Raw genomic sequence first — 12192 nt, 5'->3', positions numbered from 1 at the left:
GGTTGTCTGTCTGCCTCTGCTCAAGTTGCTTCCCTTGCCTGCCAAGTGAGATCTCTCAGCCTTTTGTGGGCACCCCTCTCTGGGGTGAGAGCCTGGCTCCATGTCCTTAGCCCACACGCAGAGAAGAGAGGGGTGTGCCACCCCACTGGGGCTCAGTGGAGCCTGCTGTGCTGTGCTGCCCTTCCATAGCTCAGCATCTCCTCCTGCTGCCATCTCTTCTGCTTGTGCTGCCATGTAGGAGAGGCTGGTTAGCCCAGTTGATTCTCTGCTTTCTTTTTTATGGGAGTTTCTTCCTTTCATTTTTTTTCCAGAGGGTGAAGACAACATGGATGAAGACATGGAAGATGACAGGCCAGTGAACTCATTACCAAAACTAACCCAGCGCCAGCACCCAGAGCTCCTGAAAGCCGTCCCTTCAAATGCTGCTTCCCATCACCCAGCAGTTTTGCCTCAGCACCTGTCTGTCCAGCAGAAGCAAACCCCGGCCCACGCACAGCCTCCCATCCAGACACAAGCACTGGTCCAGCCGCAGGCGATCGTCCCAGCACAGACTCACATCGTGGCGGCTTCGACAGTGCAATCGACTGTTATTGCCCACACCGCCACTACCCACGCTTCGGTCATTCAGACTGTCAACCATGTGATTCAGGGTCCACAGACCAAGCACATTGCTCACATTGCACCTTCCACGTCCAGCCCTGTGCAACTTACCACTGCTGCTCAGCCTATCGGCCACATCACTGTGCACCCAGCCACCATCAACCACATGGCCCACCTCGGCCAGCAGCTGCCCATCTACCCTCAGCCCGTGGCCGTCAGCCAGCCTGTGGTGAGCCACATTGCTCACACTATCTCTCACCAGCAAGTGAATGGAACCACAAGCCTTGGCCAGCAAGCGGTGATGGCCAAGCCTGCTGTAGGAACCCAAGTTGTCCATCACCCGCAGTTGGTTGGGCAGACGGTCCTAAACCCGGTGACTATGGTGACCATGCCATCATTCCCAGTGAGCACACTGAAGCTGGCCTAGAGAGGATCGTCCGATGGCAAAGTCGTTGTTGGGAACCTTTCCTAAACTCCATACATTCCAACCACGTCCGACTCCGCGGGAGGGAAGTGCAGAAAACTCAGAGTGGCGGGGTGCGCGGGGCTGGGGCTGGCTCAGCCGCCCAGCCACGAGCCTGCCGGTGATAGCGAGACGGGGCCGCTCTGCACTTGAGTTTTGCTAATCCGAGAAAACTTCAAAGACAGTTGTTCATGGTGATTTTTTTTCCTTTTATGTGTAATCAGTGAAATATGGATATGATGTTCTTAAGACTTTAATTTTCCCCTTTTATGTGTTGCTTCTTTGTAGAATAAAATTGCTGATCTCTTTATTGAGACATTGCGTAGAATGGGAAAAAATCATAGAAGTCTATATTTATATATATGTGTGTATGTGTGTGTATATATATGTATATACATATATATATAAATATAACATTTGAAGAAGGCCTTTTGTAAGGTTGATTATTTTGCAGGATTATTAGACAAAATTCATTTTTGGAGGAAGAAGACAGAGTGTCCTCTCTAAACAAGAAACTTTAAGATAGATGGTTTGGTGGACCAGGGTACATATACAGTGACAAAAAAAAATGCGTTGAAGGTATTTCCCGTCAATATATTATATTTCAAAAAAACATCTAAAATCACTGTGACTTGTTATGGCATTTCAAGGAAATTCTCTGTCCTACCTACTGAAAGGAAAAAGGCAAAGACGCCAGGAGGCCTGCATGGATGAACAAGAAGCTCCTGGACAAACTCAAACATAAAAAGGAAGCCTACAGAGGGTGGAAGGAAGGACAGGTAGCCTGGGAGGAATACAGAGAAATTGTCTGAGCAGCCGGAGATCAGTTTAGGAGAGCTAAAGCCCTGTTAGAATTAAATCTGGCCAGGGACATTAAGGGCAACAAGAAAAGTTCTGTAGATACATTGGTGATAAAAGGAAGACGAGGGAAAATGTGGGCCCTCTCCAGAAGGAATCGGGAGACCTTGAAGGTTGAGGCACTCAGTGACTTTTTTGCCTCAGTCTTCACCGGCAGGAGCTCTAGCCATGCTGTCCAAGTCCCAGGAGGCAAAGGCAGGGACTGGGAGGATGAAGAACTGCCCAGTGTAGGAGAAGATCAGGTTCGAGACCAGCTAAGGAACCTGAAGGTGCACAAGTCCTGGGACTTGGTGAGGTACATCCATGAGTCCTGAGGGAACTGGCAGATGAAGTTGCTAAGCCACTATCCATCATATTTGAGAAGCTGTGGGAGTCTGGTGAAGTTCCCACTGACTGGAAGAGGGGGAACATAACCCCCATTTTTAAAATGGGAAAAAGGAAGACCCAGGGAGCTACAGGCCAGTCAGTCTCACCTCTGTGCCCAGCAAGATCATGGAGCAGATCCTCCTGGAAATAATGCTAAGGCACGTGGAAAACAAGGAGGTGATTGGTGACAGCCAGCGTGGCTTCACTAGGGGCTAATTGTGCCTGACAAACCTGGTGGCCTTCTGTGATGGGGTTACAGCGTTGGTGGATAAGGGAAGAGCAACTGACATCATCTACCTGGACTTGTGCAAAGCATTTGGCACTGTCCCACACAATGTCCTTGTCTATAAACTGGAGAGACATAGCTTTGATGGATGGATCACTTGGTGATGAAGGAATTGGACATGGATGGGCGTGCTCAAGGAGTTGTGGTGAGCAGCTTGATGTCCAAGCTGAGAACAGCAATGAGTGGTGTTCCTCGGGGGGAGTACTAGGACTGGTGCTGTTTAACATCTTTGTCGGCAACATGAACAGTGGGATCGAGTGCACCCTCAGCAAGTCTGCCAACAACCCCAAGCTGAGTGGTGCGGCCGACACGCTGCAGGGAAGGGATGGCATCCAGAGGGACCTGGGCAGGCTGAGAGGTGGGCCTGGGCGAACCTCGTGAGGTTCAACAAGGCCGAGCGCAAGGTCCTGCATTTGGTTTAGGGCAGTCCCAAGCACAAACACAGGCTGGGTGGAGAATGGATTGAGATCAGCCCTGAGGAGAAGGACCTGGGGATTCTGGTGGACGAGAAGCTCGACATGAGCCGGCAATGCACTTGCAGCCCAGAAAGCCAGCCGTACCCTGGGCTGCACCAAAAGCAATGTGGGCAGCAGGGCGAGGGAGGGGATTGTCCCCCTCTGCTCTGCTCTCATGAGACCCCACCTGGAGCCTGCGTTCAGCTCAGGCCCCCAGCACAAGAAGGACATGGACCTGTTGGAGTGGGTCCAGAGGAAGGACACGAAGATGATCAAGGGGCTGTGGGCAACCTGATCTAGTGGGACATGTCCCTGGCCATGGCAGGGGGGTTGGAACTGGATGATCTTTAAGGTCCCTTCCAACCCAAACCGTTCTATGGTTCTTTGAATACACAACCGGACTTCATTTGTTGCAGTTTTATAAATGACTTGATTTTTATAGATATGTCAAAAAAAAAAAGTTTTTTATTATTTTAATGAATGACAGTGTTTTGTTCGGACGTTTTTGGTGGGGTTTGTTTTCTGGTTTGGCTTGGTTTTGCTAATGCAATAATTGGTTTTGCAGAACTCCGTGCTTGGCCCTCCCAGTTTCAGGATTCCTTGTGCCAGTCCCAAGCCCCAGGTTTCTTGTTTTTTTTTTTTTTTTTTTTTTTTTTTTTTTTTTTTTTACAGAGGCAGACACTTTGTGCTAGCAACTTGCGATGTGTTCATCTGGCCTGATAGAATGGAACTTGGGACAAGAAGACCAACGGAAATTGAATTGATTTGCTGCATGGGTTACTTTTCTTTGTTAGTTTGTTCCTGAACTGACCACACTTTAGTGTGGAAGTTAATGGATTAGAGAAGGGATAAATGTGCATGTGATATCTTCCAAAGTGCAAGCAATTTTGACATCTTTTTTTCTTTTGGGGAAAAAAATAGTCTTGTGTAGGATAACAGTATAGTCCACAAACTCAGTATGCATATCCTGACAGTGAGTCTTACAGACTACAGTGAGACGTGCACCAAAGAAACCCCACATCCTAAGTAACCATCTTGTTCCATCTTTTCTGGTAGTGAGGTCAGATCTCATTGCAGTTAATGGCAAACTCCCAATGAGAGTGAGGGATACTGATTGCTGGTCCCTGCCAGGCTGCCTGGGAGGTTGCTTTGGATGTGTTTTATTGCTGACTGAATATTCTGCTCCTTGCACTGTTCTGTCTGTATTGCTACTGTTCATGATCTTTCTGTTCCTTGCACCATTTTGCATGTAGTATTACTATTAACGTTCTATTTTTCATCTTCCTCTCTTCCTAAAACCAAAAACTCTGCAGTCCTTAATGCAGGTAAAATTCCTGTTGTAGCCAGGGGATGTTCTCCTTGAGGCAGGATGAGAGGATGGTCCCTCCTAGCATCCAACCAGTTACACTTCGGAAATGACACCCATTCAGAGGAGGAGGTAAGATGGGGTTGAGCAGTCATGAGACCACCTTCACTGTGCTAGCCAGCTAAATCTAGTTTTGAGTTAAGATCTTCCACAGGAGAACTTGATCTGTAGTCTGTCAGCTCCAGCAGAACTTTAGCTTGGTTATGGACTGCTGTTAACAGTGGCAGGGGTAAATTAAAAAAAGCTTGCCAGTTCTAGACTGTCCATACTATAGTTGAAACTGTGCTGGAGGTGGCAGTAATTACTGCAAACAGAAGTCAAGTGTGACTGTGCCTTCTGAGCAGTCATGGCTGAAAATTGCATTAAATCTGTATTTATTAAGCTGTGGGTTGCTCAGTAGTTAGTACTGGTTTTGTTTGTTTTTTCTTTCCTTGCATCCTCAAGTCCAGGAAGCTTTTGCTCATGTTGCTAGCACAGTTTCTACAGCAGAATGGACAAATCTTTAAGGATTCCTTATCCTTGAACCACGTTTAAATAGGTTGTTCATTCTCACATTTAGTCTGCCATTAATGCTATGGGGAAAAGGGAGTCACCAGAGCTTTATTGTCTCCCTTGTACATTCAGGTGCTTGGCCAAGAGAGCTATGTTTTGTGTGCCAGTGGGAGCCTTTAGGTGGTATTTCTGGAGATGGGTGTTTGAAACCAGGACAGTTATTCTTCATCAGAGACACTTGAAAAAGGAGTATTTGCAGCAGGGTCATCTCCCTTCCTAGGCAGAACTGCATGGCTTTGTCTTCTGCAGCTGTGTTAGGAGGAGGAGGAAGCAGCTTTCTGTCATTCTTCTTTCCTGTTCCAATTCATGGAGCTATGCAAAATAACAAAATCAAGGCAGAAAGTCTAATTTCTGGCCAACAATGGCTGAGCTTATTGAAGAAGAAAAATCCCTGCTTGGGAAGTGGAGCTTAGCAGTGCATGGCTGCTGCGAGCACAACAGCAAATGGGCACCGAGAGTGAGCCCCCTCCTCCCCAGGACATCGTTCCCCTTTTGGAGGTGTTGACAGGGAGGTACAGCAGCAATATTTACACGTTTGTCCTGCGCTTTTTACATGCAGTTTTGAATGATGGCCTGCTTTCTGCATTGAAAACGTAGCTCCCACCTTAATTCCATTGGCTTCTTATCCCAGGAGAGCTGGTACTGGGTCACTAGCAGTGACACAGACACACAGTTACTCCTAAATTGTGCAGAGTACCCTGTCAGTGTTTCCACAGTAAAATATGTAGGAGATTGAGAGAAGGGTTCCCATTTTATTTGATACAGACAGAAGAGCTTTCTGGTGGATTAATGGCCTTTACCGTATGGACATGTGATCCCACTGACCTCTTCATCTTTTACTCCATTATGGTTTGAAGGTATCAGTGTCACTAGCCCTGCTCACATGTAAGTCCTGCTTTTATCACTTTTCCTCTCTCCCTTGGCTTTCTGTGACTAGTTAAAGTCTGAACCTTTCCTCAGTGTTAAACTCCACCTGAAGAAAGGCTTGTCCTTCCACCCAGCCAGCCCGTGAGCTTGTCCAGATGTCACGGGTCATCCCTGCTCGCATTTGCCTTCTCCACAGCTACCAGAAACATTTCTTTGTTTTTGTTCGTTTGTGTTTTACAGTCAGCAAACTTCTTTCTGTTCTGTGGGGAAAAGAACAAACCACAGCCATTCTTTCCTCACAGCTGTCATTCCTGCTCAGAAACTTCAGATTTATGCTAATGCTCTTAGAAATCATGTTCAGTACTGTATAACAAGGGGCACTTTAGAAATGTCTCTCCTCCTTTGATATATGTGTTTTCCCTATGGAGAAAGCTATATATAAATATATATATATGTACACTTTGGGATTCAGAAGATCTAATTTGTCCCAAAAAAATCAATAAATATGAAGTTTACAAGAAATCTTTTCTGTTGTTGAATAATATTAGTTACTGGTAACCATACCACAGGAAAAAAAGAAAAAAGAAAAAAAGAAAATGAGTTCTCAATGTAGTAGTTTTGAGAAGACTTTTCTGTCCTTTTCAAGCCTGACTCAGCCTGTAAGTTGGTGGAAATGTTTCCAGCACTTTGGCAGGCTTTGGCCAGTCACCTGCAGCGCTGTTTCCTGACCCTGCAGCCTGTGTGCTCGCCATGGTTCATCTAACACCACTGCTAGCAAAAATGTGCTCAGAAGCTTGATCTGTGCTTAAACCTTCAGTCAACACAGCCATGTTCATTTGAAATACACACCAACAGGCCTGTGTGAGGAAAAACTGCGCTGCAGTTGCTGCATTAAAAAAAAAACCTGCAGCTGCAGTTGCACATAAAAATACTCTTTTGCTTCCATAGCTTGCCCTGGCTGGGGAGCAGATGGTGTGGTCCCAGTGGGAGAGCTGTGCCTGCGCTGAGGAGCTCCCGGGGAGCCCCTGCACTGAACTGGAGTGGGTGGCCAAGAGCAGTCCGCAGGTCAGGTACCTCCAGGTCTTTGGTTCAGTCTGATTTCTGGCTTTCACCTGCCAAGTGAATGCAGACAAAGGGGAATAAAACCAGACGGTTACTTCAGAATTATTCTGGAAAGAGTTCTTACAGCTGACACTTTAGGTACAGGAAGGCATTCCTGACCTCTCCAGTAAGAACCAGCTAGAACCCCTGTAGTTTAATTTAGGAATATGAACGACCTGATTTTCCACTATTGCCTGCAGTTGCTTGAGTCATGTCTGAGACACGGAGGGGTGGGTATCCTCGTGCATGTGTGTGGTGGCGTGCATGGTTGATGGCAGGTGGCACTTTGCTCTCCTGCAGTAGAATTGTGAAAGGAGTTGTGAGACTGGTGAAACTGCCCTCTTTCTAAAATTCTCGGTGTGGTGACGTGACCAATGCTGGTGGCAGTGGTGCCCTCTCACTGGTGAAGCATTTGCTGGGGCCCTGGCTGGAGCGGTGGCTGTCCCTTTTGGTCACCCTCAGGTTGCTCAGGATTTTTTAAAAAGATTAAAGCAAAACGGGCAGGGAAGTTGAGGGAAGGGGAAGAGTTAAAAAAGGCAGACATTTACAGAAAGTAATTACAACCATTTTTACATGATATCAAGCAAACACCAGGAATCTTTAAACTCCTAGTTCAGTAGCTACGTTTTAAAGCCCTATTCAGGATTATTCTAGCAGAGACAGAGGGCTTGTCTTGGCCGCAGAAACGCTCAAGCTATTCAGCGTGGTAACTGTCGCGGTTCTGTCAGTGCTGCCATGGAGGCAGTGACTCGCGGGGCCCCATGGCTCCTGCAGAGTCCCCCCCCCCCCCCCCCCAGCTGCATCCTGAAGTCTCAGCTCTGAACTTCCTGGGGCCAAACCTGTGCTGATCTCAGGGAGGACTGAGAAGAGACTTCAAGACACCGGGCCGGGCTGCAGGGACCTGCTGCTCACTGGGCCACGTCCCGTGTCCCTTCAGGCCAGAGCACGAGCATGGTACTGTGTGGGCGGTCAAGTTTCCAGAGTTGCAGATGGCGTGCAAACTGCATCGGTCTGTAAAACAAAGATAGACCGTTTTTATTGGAGGCTAAACCAGATCATTGGCTTTGGCCTTCCTGTTGAACAAGACCATTTTTCTGCTGGTGTTTGATTTGCAAAGAGCGCAGGAGGGAAAGAGCAATGCAGAGCAGCGCTGCTCCTGCCAGCCCCACTGCTGGGTGGGTTGGGTGGCTTTGGAAGCTAGTTTTGACCAAAAACATTTCTTGTACATTTCACAGTAGTGAAAACAAAAGATAATTGGTACTAATAATGGCATGGTTTTATGAAGATGACCCAGAGAAGGCATCGCACACTTTGTAGTTTGTGCTCAGGAGCACTGTGCCCTGCGGGGAAAGCTGAGGGGAGCACGGCAGGGCCGGAGGAGGGGCGGCTGTGCTCCCGCCTCAGCTGGGCCCTGTCAACGCAGTGGGGGCCGCGGGGCAGCTCCCACCGAGCCCTCTTCCTGCACGTGTGTGGGCCCAGTCAGACACTGGGTGCCCAAGGAAGCAAAGTTCAGGTATTAAATCCCTGTGGGGGAGCCCTGGTGCTGGGGGGAGCTCATCAGGGCAGCGGGAGCACGGCGAGTCTGTCACGCCCCAGTCACCAGCGAGCCACACGTCCCGCCGGGGACGCGGCCCCTCAGACCACCGTGTGCCCCGGGCAGGGCTGGGTTTGTGTTCGTCTTGGCCGGGCTGGTGCGGGGCCAGCGCCGGGTGGACAAGGAGGAGGGGGTGATCGGTCAAAATCGCTGCAGGGATCCAGGATCCGGTCCTGCATCGCTCCCAGTCACACAGGCATCCAGCTGCCTCCTGCGGAGGTGGGACTGGGCCCAAATAGAGCAGGGAAAGGTGAATTAATTGTGCTTTGCTTTGTCCACCTGCCGGGGAGTGTGGCGGAGGCAGTGGGCCTCCTGCAGAGCCTTTGGCTTCTTCAGAGTCGAACGCCCGGGTCGGGACGGCCCCACCAGCAGCTGGCTTTTGGCTCGCTACCATGCTGGGAAGGTGGCGGGCCCAGGGCCGCGACAGGCTGCGGTGCTCTGGTGTTGGCCTACTGGTCTCTTTTTCTTTTCTTTTAATTAAAAGTGGCCTTCTGTAACAAAAGAACAAAAGAAACAAACAAAAAAAAAACATAAAATGCCTTTGAGTGGTTTAGATGGAGGTGAGACTTGCTGCTTTTGTCAGTATTGGTGTGGTTGTCTGTATGCACGCCTGTTTATATACGTATAGAACTTCAAGACTCTATTGTGTCTCCGATTTTTGTATGTAGCCTGTGTCTCTTTTGGACTGATTTGCATCTTGAGTGGATTTTTTGCATTTAAAAGAAAAGGTGTGAAAATTGTTTCTGGTTGGGTAGGGACAAGGGATATTTGAAGACCTCACTTGTGTGATTTTGGGAGGGAGGGAGGGACAGAGGGAGGGAGGTCGTGGGAAGAAGACGTAATTTGCCTGGTGTGAAGACGCATTTGATGCTTGTTTGGCCCCCCCTTGCTTTCTGTGATGTGTATTGAAATGTCTCCTGGGTGAAGGTAAATGTCCTGGTGCGTGTGCGGGCAGCCTGAGCTGCCAGATCCTCCCCGTCCTGCAGGAACGGGGGCTTTCCTGTCTCCTCAGGGGCTTGGGATCAGACTTAAAGCCCAGATAAATCACCCAACTTCTGCTTACCTGCGCAAGACGGTTGCTCGGTCCCGTGGAGTTATAGGCACTTACTTTAGCTCAGTTATACCTGTGCTTTGCTGGGCTGCGACCCGAATGCCTTAAATCTCTCGGGAGTGGCGCAGAGGTGAGCAGCTGCTGATCGCCTCGTGAGTGAGGCTCCTAGGGCTTTGCATCCCATTTTTCTTGTGTGATTGAGCAGCTGTTCATTTAAATTTTATTTTAATTCTGAAAAATTGGCATTAGCAAAAAAAAAACTCTAATGTTTCTGACCTATTTTCCATCCTTTGTTATCATTCTGAGAACTGATTATAACACTATTTTTAGATTTTTTTCTCCTTTAGTCAAACATCAGTTGCTAGGACCAGATGTTTAGAGTTAAGGAAAATACATTGTGTAGTTTCATGGCATCCTTCTCTTCCTGATTTGTAGAGCTGAAAAATAATAATTCAAAACTTGAATTATCAAAATATTAGCATAAATGCAGCATCAGAGAAGTGCAGCTTCAGCAAATGCTGTGTTTGGGTGTTTGCAGGCAGTGTTGCAGGGCCAGCGGTCCACCCCACTGGGAGCTGTGTAAGGGTTTGTGTGCAGCAAATACTAAGGACCTGTTCTTATTTACTTGCACAGCTGCTCTGCGCTGCCAGTGCAGGGTGGAGGTGTTGAACTGTAATTGGAATTGGTATTTATGCCTCCTGTGGGATGCCATTTTGGTCCCTCAGAGGTATTGCATGGTTCTTCTGTAAAACAGAATGAGGCCCCTTAATTTGACCCCTTTCTTTATGCTGAGAAAATGGATTTGAGTTTGAAGAAGTGTTTCTGGCAGGAGGCAGAGCACGCTGCTGCCCGCCGCAGTGGGGCCACCTGCTTCCAGGGAAGCACCCGAACTCCCTTCCCTGTGTCTGCATGGGGATCGTGCCCTCTGGCTGCCAGCACCCCCGCCCGTGTGTGTGTCTGTTTGTGCTCTGGAAGGCCCCAAACCATGGGCGCTCTGCAGTGCTGCGCGGTGAGAAGCCGGAGAGCACCACCCGCCCGGCGCGAGCTGCCGGTGCCGTCATGAGGCAGCCTGCACGGGTTGCAGATAGTGAAGCCTGAACGAATGCCTTACAGATGCGCCTTAAGAAACTGATCCAAAAGAGTGTTTCTTCACAGACTAAGAATTGAATAAGTCAATTGAATCCACCGATATGAACTTGCTTGATTTAAGCACTCACAGAGGTGTTTTGTTAAGTGAACAGAACCCTCCCGTCCCTGCTGCCAGCGCTTCTAACCGAGGTCCCCCCACTGCTGGCATAGCATGCAACCAGCCTTGTGGCTAAGAGTTGTTACCCTTGTCACTGCTGAGCTCTCTGCATTAGGGAAGTTTCAGTGAAGATCCTGATTGTAAGTGCAAAATTGCATCCAATGCTTGCCACTGATTCAAAGCCCTGGAAATCTATTTGCCTCCCACTGCACATCACAGGAAAGCCACAAATTGGCAAACAATCACACTGGGCAAATGCAGTCTTTGTTTACAGTGAGGACTTGTCACTGTGTTATCAATTTATTGAGATATTAAATATTGAAAAACCTAGACTGTAAAGATTTTTATGTGTTTGGATACATCTGCTATGTGAAAAAAAACAACTAATTTTGTACATATTGTATTTTTACTATTCGGCTGTATTATACTGGCTCTTCATGCTCCAGAATTTAGGTATCCAACATGAATAATATCCATGTAATAAGCACTTGCCTGAAATAAATATAAAACTGAAATAAACATGCACTGAAATCTGAAACAGGATTCTGCATTTTCATCCTCGTGTTTTGCATGCAGATATTTCACTTTGTCATTTTCCAATTATAAGGGCAGTGTTTTCTCTCTGTGCATGGCTGTAGCTTTCCCTCCAAGTAGGCGTTGTTGAGCAGCAGGTCTGCAAGCACTCCCTAGGCTGAGCCCAGAGCTGCTCCTGTGTGCTCCCAGATGCGCCTGTGCCATGCTCAAGAAGAAGCAAGCCCTCCTTCCAGAGCCCAGAATTTATCAACACTTGGAAAATGGATATTACTCAGCCATCCATCAGCAAAGCACCTTTAATTCACTGGCATCCTTTAGAGAAGATTGAAATGTGTTACCTGTCAAAAGTGCGAATGGGGGGAGTTGGCCATTGGTGCTGGCAGCAACTGTGAGAGCTTTGCAATGTGCCGTCCCTCAGCCAGCTCCGAGGCTGGGTGCTGATGGGCCAAGCGGGCTCTGTTTCTGGTTCACATCCACCATTCCTGGCTATTGTTATTCATCTTTGTTTAGGCACAGGACTGTGGCGCCCTGAAATTAATACCTGTGTCTATAGGAGCAGCAGTACTATGGTGGGAGACCTGAGGCACCTCCTGACCTGCAGGCTGTTCCTAACCTGTGTGGGATTTGGGGTCGTTTCTGGGCAGAGCCCCATAGTTTTGATGCTATGGGGGGTCCAGCTCTGCTCCCAAGCATGTAAGCTTTGCCCCGAGGCAGTCTGCTCATTATTGTCAGAAGCTGAGACCACTTCTGGTCAGGAATGTCAGGGACAGTCATTCTAACATGTTTTAGCATTGTTAACGCTGTTAAATAGCAGTTTAATTAATTTTAGTTAGCTGTTATAAGATGTAATAAA

At 48.1% G+C, this 12192-nt stretch overlaps 1 protein-coding gene across 4 annotated transcripts in view; it reads left to right on the top strand.

The window, feature by feature from the left end:
* The window catches only part of MNT (MAX network transcriptional repressor), an 84915-nt gene extending 78580 nt beyond the window's left edge, over positions 1-6335 (top strand). For all 4 annotated transcript variants that reach the window (XM_040532113.1, XM_040532112.1, XM_040532115.1 and 1 more), the window contains one exon: positions 312-6335. In XM_040532113.1, coding sequence (XP_040388047.1) covers positions 312-1027 — 716 coding nt within the window. In that variant the 3' untranslated portion in view covers positions 1028-6335. The remainder of the gene's footprint in view (positions 1-311) is intronic.
* The last annotated feature ends 5857 nt before the right edge of the window (positions 6336-12192 follow it).

This window comes from Cygnus olor, chromosome 20, assembly GCF_009769625.2.
Source record: "Cygnus olor isolate bCygOlo1 chromosome 20, bCygOlo1.pri.v2, whole genome shotgun sequence".
NCBI classification, from domain to species: Eukaryota; Metazoa; Chordata; class Aves; order Anseriformes; family Anatidae; genus Cygnus; species Cygnus olor.
This window is presented reverse-complemented; position numbering and strand designations above follow the sequence as displayed.